The sequence below is a fragment of the Chinchilla lanigera genome, unplaced genomic scaffold (genome assembly GCF_000276665.1).
Source record: "Chinchilla lanigera isolate Chin_1 unplaced genomic scaffold, ChiLan1.0 scaffold00122, whole genome shotgun sequence".
NCBI classification, from domain to species: Eukaryota; Metazoa; Chordata; class Mammalia; order Rodentia; family Chinchillidae; genus Chinchilla; species Chinchilla lanigera.
The window spans coordinates 1,760,274-1,781,078 of record NW_004955523.1 but is presented as its reverse complement, the minus strand read 5'-3'; the positions used below and the strand labels follow the sequence as shown (position 1 = coordinate 1,781,078).

At 41.5% G+C, this 20,805-nt stretch overlaps 2 protein-coding genes across 3 annotated transcripts in view; both read left to right on the top strand.

The window, feature by feature from the left end:
• The window catches only part of LOC102015439 (acyl-coenzyme A thioesterase 1-like), a gene marked incomplete in the record, with an annotated part of 118,908 nt that overhangs the window by 87,646 nt on the left and 10,457 nt on the right, over positions 1 to 20,805 (top strand).
• LOC102015757 (acyl-coenzyme A thioesterase 4) lies at positions 51 to 2,416 on the top strand. Of its 2 annotated transcripts, none has more exons than XM_013507141.1 (2): positions 51 to 720; positions 1,692 to 2,416. In XM_013507141.1, the coding sequence occupies exons 1-2, from the start codon at positions 592 to 594 to the stop codon at positions 2,295 to 2,297; spliced, it is 735 nt and encodes a 244-aa protein (XP_013362595.1). In that variant the 5' UTR covers positions 51 to 591; the 3' UTR covers positions 2,298 to 2,416. The 2 variants fall into 2 exon arrangements, with proteins under 2 accessions (XP_013362595.1, XP_013362596.1); XM_013507142.1 differs by having other exon boundaries at positions 510 to 985.

The window sequence follows — 20,805 nt, the reverse complement described above, 5'->3', positions numbered from 1 at the left end:
GGTGCGGGCGGGCCGGGTGCGGGGCGCCCTCTTCCTGCCGCCAGGTGAGCGCTGGCTGCGCGGGCGGGAGGCTGCGAGCTGGGTGATGGGCCTGGCGCTGCTCTAGCCGGCTTTGGCACTGGAGCCGTCCTGAGACCTGCCACTGACAGTCGGTGTCCGCCCAGGCTCGCTGAAGGATGTTGGTGTGTTAGGCTCCGAACTCTTCCTTCGCTTGCTTTGCTTCACCCGATCGCTGTAATACCTCTGAATGATAAAATCCTTGTGTTACACTCCTATCGCTGTACTCTCAGTTCTTTTCTGTTCCTCCGTCTCAGACTACACTGTGGTCCTCGCTGAATGCCAGCTCGCGGTGTTTCTTTCTCTCCCCGTAGACATCTGACATTGATAGTACACTAAGGATTCCAGGGTTGATGCAGTACAACGTCTAGCTTTTTTTGCATTCTTAATTGTATGTCGAATCCTCCAACAGAGCACTCCGAATTAGCACAAATTCCTCCTTCTACAGTGCTCTCATTAACAAAAGACTTTGTCACTGTCCTTTACAGTAGCTGATGATTCTTAGAACTTTTAGATAGCTTATCCTAGAATCCCATGGAGGCTCAAATAACCAAGGTCACTCTGGTTTGGAACCCGCCCCCAAGGAGCTTGTGTCTCTGCACTAGTGACCCGAGGATCTGTCCGCTTTCCTTTGATTCTACAGGAACTAAACAAATTGTAAAGGTAAGAGGAAAGTCAGTTCTCTAACTTGTGCAACGCCTTCCCTGTACACTTTCTGTCTCCAGGGCCTGGACCCTTCCCTGGGGTCATTGACATCTACGGTGTTGGAGGCGGCCTGTTGGAATACCGAGCCAGCCTTCTGGCTGGCCATGGCTTTGCCACATTGGCTTTAGCTTTTTATGACTTTGAAGATCTCCCCAAGGATTACAGCAACTTACACCTGGACTACTTCGAAGAATCCATGTACTACATGCTTCATCACCCCCAGGTTCTCCTGTCCTCTGTTCAGTCTCTCTAGAAACATCTCTGGATTGTAACCCGTGCCAGGGGCAGTGATGCTGCTGGGCTTTCATCACAGAGGTTTCTTTTGGAGGCTTCCTTGGCTTTGGGTGCCTGTTATTTTCATTTCTCCTGTCAAATGAGTTCATGGTGTAGAATTAATTGTTCATTTTGTAATATTAAAATTCCTCTGCAGTACAAATTGACCATCTCAATTTGCATGCTTATGTTTTCATCTTTAATGTGCTGATACCAGAGCACATTTTCACATTTTGACCTGATCACTGTATTTATAACCACTTCCTAAATTTACTAGTGACTTTATGCTTTGTTTCTGAGTGTTTAACCAGATATTCAATACTTAGGAAGAAATGCCCGTCAGGCAGTTCACAGATTGGAACTAGCACCATTTCTAATTGCATTTTGTTTTTTGAGGCAAGTTCTCAGTCTGTAGCCCAGATAGGCCTCGAATTCACAGCAATCCTCCTGCCTCAGCCTCCCGAGTGCTGGGATTACAGGTGTGCACCCCCACACCCGGCTGTAATTGCATTTTAGAAAAGCAGTTTAAACTTTTATTTGTGTGTGGTGCTGGGGATGGAATCCAGCGCTTCGTGCATGCTAGGCTCTCTACTGCTGGGCCACATCCCTAGCCCAGATAAACATTTTTCTTTATCTGATTCTTCTCTTTCTTCCAGGTAAAGGGCCCAGGCATTGGGCTTCTGGGCATTTCTCTCGGAGCTGATATTTGCCTCTCCATGGCCTCATTCCTGAAGAATGTTTCAGCCACAGTTTCCATCAATGGATCTGGGACCAGTGGAAACAGAACCATACACTACAAACAGACTAGCATCCCACCACTGGGCCATGACCTGAGGAGAAGCCAGGTCACTTTCTCAGGCCTTCTGGACATTGTGGACATACGGAATGATCTTGTGGGAGGGCATGAGAATCCCAGTATGATTCCAATAGAGAGGGCTGAGGGGCCCATACTCTTCATCGTTGGTCAGGATGACCATAACTGGAGGAGTGACTTGTATGCCCAGACAGCCTCTGAACGACTGCAGGCCCATGGGAAGGAGAAGCCCCAGATCATCTCTTACCCTGGGACTGGGCATTACATTGAGCCGCCTTACTTTCCTATGTGCCCAGCTTCTCTGCACAAATTGGTGAACAAAACTGTAATCTGGGGTGGGGAGTTCAGAGCTCACGCTAAGGCCCAGGTAGATGCATGGCAGCAAATCCTGTCTTTTTTCTCCAGACACTTGGGAGGTACCCAGAACAGAGTTTCCCCAAAATTATAATACATTTTCTCTTGTTCAAGTGGTAGATTCAAGGTTAGGTTCTAGTGTTTAGTAGCTGTGTGGAAATCAGTGGTCTCCTAAATAACATTAAATTCCAAGTCTTTGGCATTAATGCTGTATTTAAGTCATCTTATTGAATATGTTTCATTTGTCCAGGTAGTGTTTTACTACTGCAATGCATTCCTGTTGTAGAAAACTCAGGCATATACTACACAAGACAGTAGAAAAGCATCCTCATTGTTAAAGGTTTGGTTGTGTTCTCCTTTTTTATTGTTTGTACTGAACTAGTCCTTTATAAATTTTTTTAAATTTAGAGACAGGGTCTTGTTAAGTCACTAAATTGCCTGGGCTAGGCTTCAACTTGGATTCACCCCCCGCCCCCAGCACTCCCAAGCTGAGGCGAGACCATGGCTCATCTCAGCCCAGGTGTCAGGTAATGGGGTGAGAAACCTCCAGAGGATTCTAGCCCCGGCCATTTGAGTCTTCCCAACATAGCCTCCCAAACACCCTGAGCAGAGAAGAGTTATCCCTATAAAGCCTTGCTCAGAGTATGGAAATATGAACAAATAATTGTGTTCTTGTTTCAGGTAACTTAGGTTTAAAGTTTGCTTCCACTGCCTGTTGCTGTGTAGGAAAACACCCCAAAGCATAGTGGCTTGAAATCATACCCATTTATTTTTCTCAGAACTCTGCAAGGTTGGTAGGAATGGATCACCTCTGTTCTGGTGGCTTTGGCTGGGGCAGTTTGAGGGTGGAGGATCTACTTTCAGGGCATGGGTGCTATGCTGGCTGTTACCTGGGAACTCAGGAAGGGCTATGGGTGGGGGGGTTCTCAATTTCTCTCCACCTGGCCTTTTCACGGGCTATGTGGGGCTGACTCCCAAGAGTGAATGTTCCAAGACAGCGAGGCATAATTACCTGGCCTTGCTTGGACCTGGTCCTGGGAACCAAATGGCACCACTCCTGCCAGACTCTATTAGTCAAGGCAGTCACAGTGGCCACCAAGTTCAAGGACAGTACAGGACCCGCCTCTTGAGAGAACGAGGGTTCTAAAGAACATGTGAACTGGGAAATACTGTAGCCCACTTTGCAAAGCAGTCCACCTGGCCACACATGCCTCCTGCATGACAAACGCACCCACCCCTCATGTAAGACTGCCAAATTGCCGTTCATTACAGCACCATGCCCAGGCCGCAGCCAGGCCCAAGAGCTCTTCATCTGTACCAAGTCCAGGTACAGAGGGGGCTCCTTGGACAGTCCCGTGGGAATAGCTCTGTGAGCACTACTCATGTTCATCTGAATACCTGTGAAATAAACAAGGCAACGGTCCCTATGGACCGCATCCGCAGTGCGACGATGGGCATGGGGGACTCCTATCAGGAGTGCTCTTCAGCAGTGGGGAAAGTGGGAGACCCGGAACTACCACTCGGCCTCAGGAACTCAAATCCCCCCAACAGCACGCTCCGAGCTTCCTTAGTTCTCAGTTGACTCTGTATGAGCTGTTCTCTACAGCTCTTGTTCCGTCCTCTCATCTGAGATCTTTATTTACAATAATAGAACTGAATTTGGAACTAAAGTCTATTCAATCTGCTTTTTCCTAAATGAAAAGTTTTGGGAGGCCAGAGTCTGTCTGTCTGTCTATCTGTCTGTCTGTCTCTCTCCTGCAAGGTAGTGTGCTGGTCAACATGTCCCTTTATATCTGTCAACACCCATAGTAATGGACAACAATAAAACCTGGCCCATGCTTCATGGGCTACAACCATCTACCAACCACTTACCAAGCACTGATTGTAAATATGTGGCTTTTGCAGCGTAAAACATCTTTCAAGCACTTGAGAGCCATTCTCAGTGATGTAACCATCCAAAGAGTAAGACTTGTCTCCTACAATTGATGGCAGGATGGAACACCAATTTTGATAGTAGCCATAAAACACAGCTGGTCTAGTCTCATTGTAATCAATCCTTTGTACTTTTTACTTCTCTGTATCTGAGCTCCTGTGCTATCCTACAGTTATTTGCTTTTAGTTGGCTTTAAAAATTACTAATTTTGGAGGTCACACAGCTAAGCTAGATAAATTTTTGTTTATTGAGAGAGGGTCTTGCTATTTTGCCCATAGTGGTCTCAAACTCACAGGCTCAAGTGCTCCTTCTGTCTCAGCCTCCCAAGTAATTGGTGCTACAGACACACACCATTGTACCTGGCTTGAGCCATTATCACATGATTGGTAATGGCATGAGGCAACACCCGGAGACACAGGCTGTAGGAAAGATTAGAGTCTATTCCTCCTACATACAGGCAGGCTGACATTGGAGTGATACCAGTAAATATCTAAAGGAGAATCTGAGTATTTATACCATTTTAGGGTTGGGGTTGGGACTTTGATCACGGATGTTTATTAAAATCTTCCCGCCTAATGTCCCCTGCTTTCTTTCCATCCCTATAAATGGGGTGCACTTCTCTTTGTTCCCTACAGACAGTCTTTTTGTCTTCTGTCTGCCTGTACTCAGGCACAATATCCTATGCCATGTTGCCGTCACGCAATCCTGGTGGTCTCTGCCCCTTGCACCGTGCATTACAAGAGTGCCTGCAGGCCCGGGGTTAAATTCCTTCATTGCCCTCACTTCTTGTTTATCACAGGCAGCCTATTATTTCTCATTGTTTACAAGGGGAGACGGGTCTCTCAGGTCAGGCCGACGTTAAGTAACCCACTAACTTTGTTGTCACTGACACCTCTAACGTGTGGCTTGTGATGATAGTGGTTACCTCAGTTACTTTTCATGGATTTGAAGCCATTTTTGTTATAACTACTGACTGGCTGTATGCTAGGCCATTTTAAAAAGTTTCCTCTTCTTCAAAAAGCAAATATTTAAGTAGAGATGTAGCTCAGTGGTAAAGTGCTTACCTAGCATGGGTGAAGCCCCAGGTTCAATCATCAGCACAGAAAAAAAATGGCAAATATTCAATTATAACAAATCTTTAGAAACAGACAAAAGTAATAGCCAGTGTTGCTTGAGGAAAGGTGCTTCCCAAAGTGCAGACTTTTTTTTTAGCCAAAAACATTGTATTAATGATTAATTTTTGCTTCTAAATTAATATTAACCTTTCCTTGGGGACTTCTTTATCCTTGAAGACACACAGATTCCATGGAGAATCTTTGAAAGTGGTCTTGCTAGTTTAGTACTACCAGATCATAGCTCCTTAGTCCAGGCTAATTCCACATACCCATCTACCCTCTACTACTCCAAACCAAAAAAATGCACAAGTGTCTTTCTTTCTTTGGGTCTTATTTCTGAAGACTCTCATTTCATATAAAACTCATGGTAAATAAATGTGTTTGATTTTCACTTATTCATCTGCCACCTCTTGTCAGTCTCATCCATAAACCCAGTGATAGGTGAGAAAACAAATTTTTAAACCTGTGGTTTCCTGATTGAATTCATAATTGAAAAGCAGTTGGCTATTGGTCTCTGTCTGGCACTAAAAAATTGCTTAGTCTGCTACATCAGTAATGAAAAATCAAAGAAAAAAACCTGCAAAGAATCTTCCAGAAACTATAGGGCTGGGAAGTGCAGCTCCGTGGTAAACCATTTGCCTCACATGCATGGGGCCCTGGGTTCCATATCCAGCACTGAAAACTAATTTTTTTTTCTAAAAATGCTTCCTAATATGTTACTTATACAAGCAGACGAGACTAGCAAACAAACATAATTTTGTTACTCTATTCAAGGTTACTTGTAGGTTTGTCCAGTTCAAGCTAAAATATAAACTTCTAAGAGTTAACCACTAAACTCATTTGAAATAGAAAAAAAAAGCTGAAAAAAAAAGAGAGAGAGAGAGACTTTTTAGAGAACCACACTGCTGTGAATGCTGGGCCGTGGAGTCTTTTGTCCCACAGACGGTACAAATGAGACTGACAAACACTGTGAGCACGCACACTCTTGCCCAGGCCGAGCTGCACAGGGAGGGAAATAACTGGGCTCCAGCAGAAGGGAGCCAACGATTGGTCGGGAGAGTAACCAAGCTACAGTCACAGAAGAAAGAGACCAGCAGGTTTTTACTGACTTGTCGGGGTAAGCAAAAGTTGGGCAGTTTCCACTGGCCGGAGCATAGTTCAAAAGTTTTTGGTAGTTTAGTTTTCTTAGGTGCTGGACTCAGAACAGTGGGTAGTTGTGTTCAACTCACCCTAGAACAGCCAAATCCCCCACCCCGCAATTTTTTTTGACAGTGAAATATTCTTTTTTTGGTTTGGCTTTGCTGCAAATACACCCTTTTCTGAAAATAAGCATGCACATTGATGGAAATCTTACAAAGAAAAGTTAAAATGATAATTAAGCTGTAAACCAACAAGAATAAAAGCTTAAATGATATTGTGTAAAAAGATTACAGGTAAGCAGAGAGATTTTAATTCTAGAAAATGGTCATTCAAGTAAAAATCAATACATGAAAGGCAAACTTCATTTTGGTACAAAAATTTTTTCCACTACAATATTGTATAAACCTTTTGTGAGATCCATATGAGCACAGACTAGGAAACACTGTTCAAGTGACCTCACACAGCCACCTTTCTTTGTTAAAATCAGTTATAATCCATGTAATTCCAATGATAGATACTACTTAAAATTTAAAACTGGAGCAACCCCATGATATTGGAAGTATCACAGCTTACATTTATTTTGATCTTGTCAGAAATAAGCTCTGAACTAGCACTGTTAAAAATTATTTAACAAAGACATGGTGTTGATTTAAATTTCACTTTGCAGGGAAGAGAAATTAGATTGTCCTAAGAACATTTTTAACAAGCTTGACCTATGTCCCCATCCATAGTTAGGCTAACTGTGTTCTGTGGGAACAGGTACATATGAATTCTGTGTGCACAGACATGGCAGCACATAGAAACTGACTCACACTACACAACTGCCCAAGGGTACTGCAAGAGATGGCTTACTGTCTGATTTGGGAAAAGCAATGTAATACAGTCGGACAGTATTTCCTTCAATTATTTTTTTATCATGATTTAACTGGTGTGTTTCATCTGGGTCACTGATATAATTTTGAAAACAAAATCCCTAAGTGGTAAGCAGAAACATAAAGGATTGCAGACTACCATGTTTATAGTGTAACACAAACTAGAGCAGATCAAGCTTTTAGACCTTCTTCTTCCATGGAATGCAGTTTCCTGGCTGAAACTGGCTTGGTTCCTAAGCACAGGCTTGTTGTCAAGTGTCACAGATCACTGTGTAGCTCTACCAGCAGGATGGAAAATGAGCGCACCCACTCAGCGCCGATGAATTACACCTGGGTTTTGCTGGCTGGAGGATGGCGAACTTCTCAACAGGGGATGAATACAAGATGCTTCTGCAGCACCCTGGAAGCTCACTCCCAAGAGCCGGAGGCCAGCAACTCTGGACCAGGGCTGACACCATGTCCTCACCCACACTCGCTGCGCAGCAGGACTGAGGGAAGCCGGGAGCGCAGACCACAGTGGGAAGCTGCCACGGCAGTGCACGCCTGACTTCCACATCAGACGTGTCCCTTAAACCACAGAGAAATAGGCACAAGGCACATGTTAGTAAGTCTAGTTAGAACGCCTGCAGGCTCCCATCACCTTTACTGTCTGTGGTCCAACGGAGATGTTCACGCTGATTATTTTGAGATAAAAGATAAGCAGAAACCTTAATATTTTAAGTACTTACAGCACAGATGTTGGGAATTACTAATAGCACAGCTTAACCCTTCAAAAGTTGAGCGATTTAAAGTTCTGACAGTGAATCAGACTCACAATTTTAACTTAGGCTTCATTTTGACATTTCCTACCTCATTCTTTTGTGTAGACTGCAGGGTATGCAGAGTTAAGTGACCTCAACAAACACAAAATGTTTTGTGCAAATAGGAAATAAAATCAGCTAATAACGCTACATGATAAAAACATACACTGAACAGGGCTTCTATCCTGTAACACTCTTGCCTTTTCTTTGAGTATCTTGACTCTTGAATGCACTCCTCCACCGACTCGCAGACACGAAGCAGAGGTGCTATTACAAAGCAAGGCGCTGAACACTTTAGCGGTGAGAGTTTGGAGCTGTCAAGTTGTCAAACGCTGAAAATAGCAAACATAATGAAACATGCTGCAAAGTAATGTTTAAAATGCAGACACCTGAATTATAAAATAATAGCAAAGTACAGTCCTAACAGTTGCCAGGAGGTGACATTAGTTCACGGGACATGTAATGGGCAGTAAACTCCATTTAGCTTTGACCTTTTCAGTAGCTCTTGCACTAATGCTGAAAAACGTGTTTGTTCCAAATCAAATGCATGTTGGTTTCTGCATAAATTCCATTTTGCCCAATGTTCAATCCACAAGGCTTTATTTACACTTGTTGCTAAATTCAGGAAGCAACAGGATGTGATGTACAGTCATCTGTGAGAGACAGTGTCCCACACTGCACGGACAGAGACAGCCACCTCTCAAGCTCAGGCTGAGATCCCCAGAGCCAAGGGCGGCTACTGTCTCCCCCACCCTTCCACATCAGCAGCCGACAGTCAAACACTTAGGAGCAACACTGATAGTAAAGTCTTCTGGACTCTTAGTTTTGTTCAAATCAACATTTTCCCTGGGAATGTTTCTTCTTTCTAGATCTGGTGATTCACAGAATTATACAAGAAACATGTCTTTTATCTAAACATGCTAGTGAAGCCATCCTCCTATACAGTCGTGTTCTTCTGGGACAACTTTCTCACTGACATGATCAATGTGAATATGAATTTTTGGACATTCTCTGCGAGGAAGTCAGTCCTGGTCCTCGTTTTTATTTGCTGCCCTCTGTTGTCTTTCCTGTCGTAAGCTATTGTAACATCCTGGTGGCATCTATGTAACTCTCCACAGAGTCAAAGGCAACACAAGCTGCCTTTACTTTTGTGTCAGCACATAAATTAATACTGGAAGGCCCCACTGAGCAGCCTGACTAGCAGAGAAGACTTTTGATTATCTTTGTTCACTCTGGGAAAATCACAAGATACATGTGATTGTACATGTGATACATGTGATACATGTGATTGCCTCCCGGGAGAGGCAAGGCGGCAAGGAAGAGTGACAGGAAGAAAAGCCAAATCTCTGACCCCGTTGTCCCACCAAACCGTGCTGGCCTTGTGGGTCTGGGCCACACGATACAGCCAAAGCACTTCAGGTGCTCGCCCTTTTGTGACTTCTGAGGAAGGACAAGAGCAGGGGCAGAAAAAAGGAGGGGAGGGGAGAAAAGAAAACACACTGCAACAGGCAACAGCCCAAGTTACCGCACACAGCGATGCCTGGGTTCCTGCACTTACTTTGTTCTATGACTTTGGAAAAGATACCCATGTTTGTGTTTGTGTGGGAAAGATGGCCGAGGCCGCTTGTCACCTGGTGCAGAGTTTGCAAACAAAAGCAAAATTTTGCCAAACACTTGTTTGTGGACCAAATCGTTTGCAAACAAAACCATTCACAAACTCAGGTACCACTCGACTTCTTGAAAGAAACACTTCTATGAGATCAACGTGTCTAAGTGCAGAACTGAGTAGAATCTGACCCAAGGATTAAGGCAGCAAAGGGGACAGACACAGTATGAAGACAGAGATGCCAACTTTTTAATCCCATTTTAGTTACTCATCAGATTGAATCTTTTTTTTTTTTTTTTTTTTTATTTGGGATTGAATCCAGAGCCTTCACACTGAGATATATATTCAGTCCTTTTTTTGGAGACAGAATCTCACTACGTAGTTCAGACTGGCTTTGAACTCACTATGTAGCCGAGGCTGGCCTTGAACTCCTGGTGATCCTCCTGCCTCAGCCTCCCAAGTGCTAGGATTACAGGTGTGCACCACCATGCCTGGCTCATCAGATTTTTGTAGGTTCAAGTGAAGGGTCCATGTTCTCAGCAAAAGCAGCCCTCAGGTCCTTGGGAAGTAACCTAGGGAACTGTTATCAAACCCCACCTTAGAGGTATTATCTATAACAAAGCTAGTGGGAAACTAACAGACTCTCCCAGCTGTGTGACTTCCAAAATTGGTGATTCTTAAGTGGTCTGAAGAGCAGGCAAAGCTAGAGGGCTTTCTTAGGATTTCTTGGTAACAGTTTCTCATTTCAAACCAATATTCTGCTTTTGTGGTAGCATGATGGGTTTGTGGAACCTGCTACGCCAGGCTGCTGGTTTATTTTATCATTCCAGCATTCTGTCCCACCACTACGGTGGTTCCTGTCTTATCATGGGAACTGCTTTAACCAAAAATTTAGTCCAGAGATGTTTAAAAGATTAGGGAGCAAGACAAATAAAATTCTTCATGTTGAGACATATAAACAGCAGACCTTAATTTTTCCCATTTTGTGAGAAATACAATTTGGATTCACAGCCTTTATATGAACAAGTGAGTTGATATTGCTTTTCTTTTTTTTGTCTCATGACTAAAAAACTATAAAATCCTTGGGCATATGTGTTTACATGTGTTACACATGTGTACATGATGTATTTTGTTTCCAATGGTAAAAAACTTAAAGAATTATATTCAGATTGGCTTACAGATAAATGAGTACCAAGAACAGTGCTTTAATTATAGGGTTTTTTCTTTGACAAGGAAATAACTCAAAACAATGACCACGGTTGTCTAACATCTCAGTTTTATAAGTAATCTATATAAAATTTTTTAAAGTAAAATTGGGGAAATAAAAACAACATAAATGTCCACAAATGAACTTTTCATGAATTTTGAAAATTTAAAGTTATATTAAGTAATAGATACACATAAAATGTTTGAGTTATTCCTAAATAAAACAGTGAAATGCTAATTAGTGAGTATAAATTCAAGTACTTTTGGCTTCTTGAATTATTTAGAAAAGATACATATGTATATATGTTAGTTTTATTCCACATTTAAAGATTTTTAATGGGAAAAATTATATAGAAGTTATGAAATATGCTTTCATGAGGTGTTGGCATTACTTATTACTGGGTCTTCACTAGAAAGTAAGTTTACTAAGAGTTAATTAATATATTAACCTTATATGAGGAAAATATAAGAGAGTTGTGTTGTAGATGAGAAAAACTATGAGATAAATTTTGTTCTTTGAAAAAAAAGTATTTTTCTCTAAATTTGGAGATTTTTCTTACTGAGTTTTTCAAAATGCTATTTAAGGAAGGACATTTTAAAAAGGCAGAAAGGAAACAAGTAGGGGACAGAGATACAAAAAAAAAAGTATAGCTCTAAGGATCTACTTTTTGGTGAGGAATATTAAGAATGTTTTAGTACTCAATGTAATTTTCATGGGAGAAAGAAACTTTTGTCCTAAAGTGGAATAGTTACATTGGTCCAGAAGGGGAACAAACAGCAGTAAAACTAAATGTTCAAGTAGATTGCAGAGGCAATAAGAGGTTTGTAAAGGAACAATCCTGTGAAAGAAACTGTATATGTGATCAAGTTGGCTATAATTAAAGGAAAATAGCTTATAGGTTTTTCTAAAAATTGAGTAATAAAGCACCCATGTGAAACCAGAATATAAGTCATTATGGTTAAAGCAAGCTTTCTTAAAATATTGATCAGCTCCTAGTAAAAATCTGTAAGAAGTTTTAGTATTTCTGAAATGTGTTTTTTGTTTGTTTGTTTGTTTGTTTGTTTTGGTCTTTTTTTGGTTTTTCTCTGGTACCGGGAACCGAACTCACGACCTTGCGCTTGCCAGGCAGGCGCTTTGCCGGTGAGCTAAATCCCCAGCCCCCTGAAATGTGTTTTTAAAACCATCTGGCGAACTGCATTTTCCCTTCACTGGTATTCCCGCCCTTAACTTTTTAGTCATATCCTGAAAGCTTGTTTCCTTCTCCCCAGTCTCCGACATGGCGAGGAGACTATTGAGGTATTGAGGCTGATACCAAATACTTATTTGAAGGCTAGGATGACTCGGTTCTTTACTCTTAGTTTGCCTCTACGTATTTGAATTGTTTAGTGGAACCAAATTTCAAGTGTTTGTACCATTTCCAAGAGGCCTGCCTTGCCCTGCTCAAGGTGCTCGTTTTCTTGTTTACTTTCTAAAGTATACGATCATCACTTGGACACACACTCTGCCTCTGTCCAAATACATTCAAGTACTGTTTCTTTAGGTCTGATGGAAAGTTATCTAAAGAGGTCTAGAATAAATACAAGCAATGGCATGGCAGGAGATTTTTACCTCTTGCTAACTGGTTTAGGAAATGCAAATTCTTTGTGAAGCTAATTTATGATTTCTGATATCTTTATTAGGTGTTTGATTACTTAGGTAAATAAGAATTAAAAGAGCTAAGTTTCTTAAAACATCCATTTGCTTTTAATGTCTTCTAATCATTTTATAACTCTGGTTACATCTGGTTTATAACACTGGTTAAAAGGAGAATTATAAACCCACAGTGATGTGTAATCTTATTTTAAGTGAATGCTTCATAACCTTTGACATTTTTGGCAGGTTTCTTTGGGATTAAAGTTCTCTATGAAGCCTTTGGACTTTGAGAGTTTCCAGTTAGGCCACTGCAGATCCTCAAAGAATGTATTTCTCATCTTCTACAGATAGTAAACTAATTAGGCTTATTTGATATACTGGATTGCACAAAAAATATTGTCAAATAATAAAATGATGTTAAATATTCTTTAACTTATATTCCTATGGAGGTGTAATTGATATGAATCCTCTATAGGTTATGTGAGATATATAAAAATTCTGAGAACATTGTGAGTTGACTATCTTCAAAAGCTTATGCAGTATGAAAAATGGAAATGCCTTATCAATTGCAGAATTCTCATCGCAGCCTTAGCCAAGTCTATTATCATTCACATTTTTGATTATCCTCTAACAATATTTGAAATCAGGGTCATGGACAAGACTAACAAACATTCTGATAGCTTTTTTTTTTTCATTTTGATAGTTTTAAGACTAATAGACTAAATAACTAACTAAAAATTCCCAGTACTCTAATATAGAAAGTCATGGGTTCATGAAATTACTAATGAAAATCAAACAATACACAAAAGTGAAAGAACTGATAAAGTATGATAAAATATAACCTGATAAATATAGGGTTTTTTTTTGTTTCTTACTTAAAATCTAGATCTATAGGGTTGCAGTGTAGCTCAGTGGTAGAGTATATGCCTAGCCCATGCAAGTCTACACTAAATGTTTTATATTTTAGAGTGTTCACAAATATGCCAAGCTCTTCCATGAATTATTAAGAATACTTACTCTGAGGAACAAGTTTCTTTAGCAGGTAGACTTTTGAGAGGGGAAAGAGGACCAGTGAGAGAGGGGGAGGGAAGGGAAAAGCAGAGGCTGGGATAAAAGTAACCAGAACGTAGTGTATATGCATGTACAGTGCCGATCTACCACAAGGAACTTCATAGTTCTGCATTACTAATACACACCAATCAAAAAGAACAAGTTTCTAATATTAATAATTAACATTTCTCTAAGTTGTCTTCCATAAAGATGTAAAAAAAAATGCCTTTGCTATTTCTGAACTTAGCATCTGTTTTTTGAAATATTGAGATAATGAAGCTACTTTCTGTTCTGTGAGTCTTTGAGATATTTTTCTGTGAAATGTATGTATAGAATGTGACAAATATTACTGAAACTGAGGAAAGCATCTGCTTGGTTATTCTGTCACTGAAACAAATAGCCAACGGGCTGGGGATTTAGCTCAGCGGCACAGCGCCAGCCCAGCTAGCAGAAGGTCGTGAGTTCAATTCCCGTTACCGAGAAGAAAGAAAAAGAAATAGCTGAAATAGATCGACTTACAAAAGGAAAAGAAAAAATTCAAAAAGTAGTCATAAGAACTTTATTTTTATTATGGAAATATGGTTGTTTGCATATGCTCAGTAAGAATCTGTTCTCTTTATAATAGGACACAATTGGAAACTTTTGTATATTGGAAAATATGCACAGAATACTAACTTCAAGTGTTTCCAGCCTTACTGTGAATGAATAAGAACTGTCACTTCACAATAGGCCCTGGCATCTCTAGGTACATGGTACTGCAGGTGGAAAACTAAAGTCTCCCTGCTTTCTAGTCTGGATAAGCTTGTAACTTGGAGATTACTGGATAGCATTTACTTGTCTTGCTGCATTTCTCTAAATAATTAAGCCAAATCCAATAAAACTAAATGCATTTTACAAATAAATTGGTTTTTCCTTAATTATCTTTGGTAAAATTTAGTTAGTGTGTGTGTGTAAATATATATATATATATAAAGAAAACCTGTCTTTTTAAAGAAAAACTATAATACACCTGTCTTTTGGAGTATTTTAAAAATTGTCTACCTGAAGTCCAGACTATAACTAAATTCTTCTAGGTTCCTCCAGTCCTATTTTCTCTGGCAGAATTTCTAAGACCATGGACTACTCTTTCCTAAAAACTATAACCCAAAGCGGGACAATCTGAAGTAAATTTGATGATATCAGGTATGATCAGGGTGGTATGGCTGTAGACAATTTGAAGTCAATTTGAAAGGACAAGGTTTATCCCTGATATAGTTTACCAAACTGCCCAGTGTCATAAGAAAAGGCATGTAAACTCCAATCTAGAAAGATGTCAGAAAAGGACTTTTGTATACCAGTCTTTGATTCACTTTACAAAACAGCTGCTGGCCAAGCCCTATGGTCATGCCTACTGGTTATCAAATAAAATTGCAAAAGCAGTGTTCTGGAAAGAGCTAATCTTCTAACATCTACATATCATCACCTGGAACTGGGAGAAAGGTCTTGACAAACACTCAACTGGGTAACTCATAAAGTTCAAAGTTCTGGAAAATGAGCCAACAGAGTCCTCACCAGGTTAATGACCAAGCTCTTTTTGTAGCCAGTGGCTTTTTGGAAAACCATGCCTTCCATTTAACTGAATTTCCTTGAATGTGGGGACCCTTCTATAAAGACCCACTGCAATGGCAGATTCCTCAGAAATAACTGTATGCCTGAGTTCAGATACGGATGTTGTAGACAAGAAAAGCAGCCCTAATTTCAGGGGATTCTATTCACAATAGTATGGATGATGCAAATTACTAGCAATTTCAGTCCAATGGGTGATGCTGTGTTTCAGGCTATGGAGAAACAAGGATCAGAGGTGGATTGTTTTATTAACTCTACAAGTCAGACACAGAGAACCACCAGAGACTCTCTCTGGCATTTCCAGAGATAATTTTTTAAAAATTGATTTTATTGGCACACTTTTGATATACTTAATGATCATATTCATCATAGGGAACTTGTAGCTGTACATTCCTCCTCCCCCTCCCCTCCCTTCAATCGTTCTTCCCCTCCTTATTTGCAAAACTTATGTTTCCATTTTTCCCTTCCACTCTCTTTTTTCCCCCTCCCTTCCTTGCCTTTGCACTCCCCCTCCCTGTTCCTCTTCCCGTTTGAACAGGTTCTTCCTCCTTCCCAATATCTACTGTCCACTTTGGTGCTATTTACCCTTCAGGTTCTCCCGCGACAGGAAAGAGTGCACTATTTAAACATATGAGTCCTTGGACCATCACCGGCCAGCTCAGCAGCCCTGCATCCTCTACAGTTAGCTCTCAGGAGCCCTGACTGCAAAACATCATCCAATAACATCCTGACCTCTGGAAGTTGACAGTATCAAGCAGTGCTGTTGTCAACATGTGTGTCCGATTTATTTCATTTTAAAAGATGGTCTCATGGTGCATCCATTTTCCTAAAAATGTCTCAAATGTATCATTCTTTATCACAGAGTAGTCCTTCATTGTGTAATACATTTTCTTTATGCATTTATCCGTTGATGGGCACTCGGGCTGTTTCCAAGATTTAGCTATTACAAATTGTGCTGCCGGCAACATGGGTGTGCATATGTTGCTGTGGTATGATGCTTTTAATTCTTTCAGGAAGATACCAAGAAGGGGAACACCTGGGTCAAATTGATCCTCCACTTTTTGTTTTTTAAGGACTCTCCATGCTGATTTTCCTATTGGTTGCACCAATTTACACTTCCACCAGCAGTGGAGAAGGGTGCCTTTTCTCTCACAGCCTCAACCAGCATTTGTTGATCAAGTCTTGATGACAGCCATTCTTTATAGAGTGAGATGGAATCTCAGTGTTGTTGTAATTTGCATTTCTCAAATGATCAGTGATGGTGAACATTTTCATATATTTATTTGTTGTTGTACATCTTCACATGAGAGGTATCTATTCATTTCAGATGCCCATTTTTGGATTGGGTCTTTAAACCTGGGGGGTCCTATTTTTTTAGTTCTTTATATATTTTAGATAATAGTCATTTGAGAAATAGCTAGTAAAATTGTTCCCATTCTGTGGGCTTTCTCTTCACTCTGTTGGTTTCTTCTCCTGTGCAAAAACTTTTTCATACAATGAGATTCCAGCTGTTCAGTCTTTGTGATATTTCCTGGGTGATCTGAGTTTTGTTCACAAAGTCTATGCCTCCACCTATGTCTTCAAGAGTTTTACTTATTCTATCTTCCAGCAGATTAAGTGTTTCTGTTTTAATATTTTGATCTTTTATCCATTTCAACTTTAGTTTAGTGCATGGTGAGAGCTATGAGTCTAGGTTTAATCTCTGGCATGTAGAAAACCAGTTTTCCCAGCACCACCTAATAGAGGCTATCTTTCTTCCAGTGAAGATGTTTATCTTTGGCAAAGATAAAGCGGCTAAGTGTGTCTGGAATTGTTTCCGCATCTTCTAATCTGTTCCACTGATCCTCAGGTCTCTTTTTGCCAGTACTATTCTGTTTTCATCACAGTAGCTTTGCAGTATAATTTCAAGTCAGAAATTGTGATAACCTCCACCTTGCCTTTGTTGCCCAGAACTGCTTTTGCTATCGTAGGTCTTTTCTGGTTCCAAATGAATTCGAGGATTGTTTTCTCTCATTCTGTGAGGTATGCTATTGGGTATTTGATCAGGGTTGCATTAAATCTGTGTAACAGTTTTGGAAGGATGCTCATTTTCACTCTATTAGTTCTGTCAACAAGAACAAAGAATATTGTTTCCTTTCCCAGGCATCATTTTTTCCAAAACTTGTTATTTTGAAATAATTTTACACTTACACAAATCTTGCAAAAATACTCGAGGAAAGCACTGATTCAAATGGGAAGTACACTGGCTACTAAAATTGGAAAGACACACAGAGCTCTCCTGTCCCCTCCAAACTGTACCTATTAAATAAAGCCAAGGGTCAGGAGTGAAGTCAGACCTATGACACTGGAGTCCATCTCACCTTAACCCTTTCCCATTTTGCTTTTAGTTGGCTTATCCAAAAAGGAGATGGACCTCAGGAATTAATTAAGAATCACAGAAAGCTAAATGAACTGCAATTAGCAGTAGCTGACATTGTGTGTCTGTGGGAGCAATCGCTCTAAGCCACCCCTGGTCAGTGCTGTTCAACTGTGAAGGCCTGTTCCCTACAAAATCATAGGATTAAAGTCGTAAGGCACAGGTTCTAAATTGAGCCTCAAGAGTAAATGGTTAGATTCATATGCACAGGACTTCTACTCAGCAGTAATACTGACTTGTTTGTATGTTAAATGCAATTACATTTCCCAAATGCATAAGCCTTCTGAAATACAAAGTTTAGAAAAACACATTACCATACTGGTGTCTTGCAAATTTAAATTTTTTATAATAAAATATTTTTTTTAGTTCTGTGTTTGTTTCTAATTGTATTATGATAATTAAATTTAGTTCTGTGTTTATGTGTTTCTAATTCTACTATGATAATTAAAAACTGCATTGCAGGCTGTGTCACTCCAATAACTACAGGTGTAAATATTATTTATCTAGACATCACATCTATAAACAAGTACATTCTACTTCAAAGGACTCTAATTCTGACAAGACTAGATTTACTGTATTTCTTAGTACATTTAGCAGATTTGTTTTGTTCTTATTATCTTTACCTCACTTTTCCTTATACAACTTTATAACTATTATCCGTTTCATTGTTCAGGAGCACGACTTCTAGCAGACAACCTAAACAATATTTTAAGATGATGAGCCATCCTCTACCAGACTGATAGGATATAACACCGAGTCCCTGTGTCTAGAGGAAACCACCACAGTTAATATTAGACCCATTGCTACCATTTCAAGACTGGAATAAGTGACCTTCGGGGTGTTCAACAACCAAGACATAGAGACCAAAGCTGAGGGCCAGGGATATAGCTCAGTGGTACAGCGCCTGCCTGGCAAGAGTGAGGTCCTGAGTTCAATTCCTGGTACCAAAAAAAAAAGTTACTCAAAAACTAAAGCTAAGATAAAAGGACCAAGAGGATGAATAATATTTGGCCTTTGTCCATTAAGGTCAGTCCGAACACAGGGGATGACAGGACCCTTCTGAAAAGGTCCTGCTACTTCAGTGAATCACTCAGCCTCCAGCAGGGAAGTTGTGGGGACCCTAGATACTAAAGGCCAGCCCAGACATTGTGCATTCTGCAGAAATGATGGTCACAGTAGAGGAAAACGTCCCCTCCTTCCCAGGGAAGACATACGATCAAGCAGGAGGAGCACTCCTGCAATGTCATCTCTGAGATAAGTGGACAAATTCTGCCCTGCATCAAACCAAGGATGTTGTCTATCTATAAAGCCCTCAACTGTACTTGGGGCACAGAAATTAATATCTGCTTTGATTCTGGAGACAGCATGTCATCCATCTTGGAATTAAGCCACCTCCTTCATCCAGACACTGGACACCACTATACTTTGTGTGGGGCCACCTTCCTCTCACGACTACGAAGTGCTTTTTCTATCTACTTCAGGTCGGGGCACCCCTGACAGTGGGCCTGCACTGCACTGCACTTATCTCTTTATGGAGCTGCTGGGAACAGAACTCCTCAGAGGAAAGTGGTGTCAATGGCTCAGCCCAGGCCCCCTCAGCTGCTTTTCCCTCCTGTGCCAGACAGGAACTCTGTCTCTTCACACATCACACACATCCCGCATTTGTGGGTGGGTCTGTGTGATCCTCTCCATTAGAGTGCGCCCTTTCCAGCTACTCCTCTAACTGGAGTCCTTTCCTTATCTCCTGTTACCATTCAATGAACGCTTTTGTCTGTAAATTCATACTTGCACTTTAATTTCTACTATCAGTAAAGCAAGGACCCACAGTAGCCAGTGACAGCGTCTCCACTCAGCAAAGCCAGGTACTGGCAGGTTATTGCAGAACAAGAGTGCAGCGACATGGAAGTATTTATGACCTTCTGACTGTCTGCATCATGACCATAGGTTGTTTGTACCCCTCTAGGAAAGCAGCAACTCCTTCCAGTCAGCTCTCTTCCTTGATCCTGCAGGCTTAAGTCTTACTGGACTTTCTAGACTGTTGTCTCTGTCCTTGAAAACAATCCCTGTATGAAACTCTCAAGTGACCCAATGTGCATGGTCACTTGTTTCAAGCAAAACCCTAACTGATACAGCTCAAAACTCACACTCCGAGTGAGCAGACCTGTGAGTTCAGCGTCAGCACTGTCTATATCCGCATACTGATTCTGCAGGCCAGTGGTGGCAGAACTTCTAGCGCTTTCAATGATACAAACAGCCTGGTGCGGCATTCGTGCCACAGGTTTGCCACCACTGCTACAGGTGTGTAACACAGTGTTTTACATTTTATCCCATTTAAAGTGGCAATAAACCTTTTCTGATAAGGAAATTAGATTCACTCACCTTTCTAAAGACACCCACGCTATTAATTAAGGTGCACAGTCACCCAGAACCCCGGTAGCCTGATTCACATGTTTATGGGTCAATGCTTGGTAAGGGTGAAAAGTAACAGGAGAAACGGGGCTATACTGTGCACAGATCACAGGGACTGAAATGCTGCTTTTGAGCAGTGAATCTTCACTTGGGGCTGGAGATGCCCAGTCGGTAACTGAAGGGGAATAAAGCTTAGCATTTCTGCCTTCACTTTGTATGTGTCTCCCTCACCACCTAAAAGCTGGAGTCAGATCCCTGCTCAGTTCTGCACGTAGGAGGCAGTCGTCTAAAAACTGGTTTACCAGCCCTACACTCACCTCCTCCAGGACTGAGGACACCAACATAGGAGTATCTGAGATAGTTTCAAGATTTGCGGGGACATTGAACGGCCCGATTTTACAACATTCTGTCCCAGAAGCCCTGGGGCAGCACCTAGAAGTCTTGTCATTGCCCTAAACCCGCCGTCGCCTTGGCTTCCGACAGCCCACCGAGCCAGACCGCCGCCCTTGGAAGGCACGGACGCGCCGGGATTCCCCGCACAGAAGCAGAACCGAAATAACGGTCCGGCCCTCCGCGGCTCGGGGATCAACACGGCCCGCCGCAGCACGCACGCCGCAGGGTCGCCCGCACGGACCGCGCCCGGGGAGGCTCGACCCTGAGCTTTGTTACGTGGAGCCCCATTTCCTTCAGTGCTCTGCTCCCTTCCGCTCTGCGCCGCAAGCTAAAGCCTCCTGTTTCCTCTTTCTTCTCACTCAAAGCTTTTGCCTGAGCGCGCGCTCTCAGGCCCGCGCCTGCGACCCCGGCGGGTTCCCGCGGG

Coding starts and splice junctions, on each gene's coding strand:
- LOC102015757 (XM_013507141.1), top strand. CDS start 592: ATGGAGGCTCAAATAACCAAGGTCACTCTGGTTTGGAACCCGCCCCCA. Junction 721..1,691: donor GAACTAAACAAATTGTAAAG/GTAAGAGGAAAG, acceptor TCTTTCTTCCAG/GTAAAGGGCCCAGGCATTGG.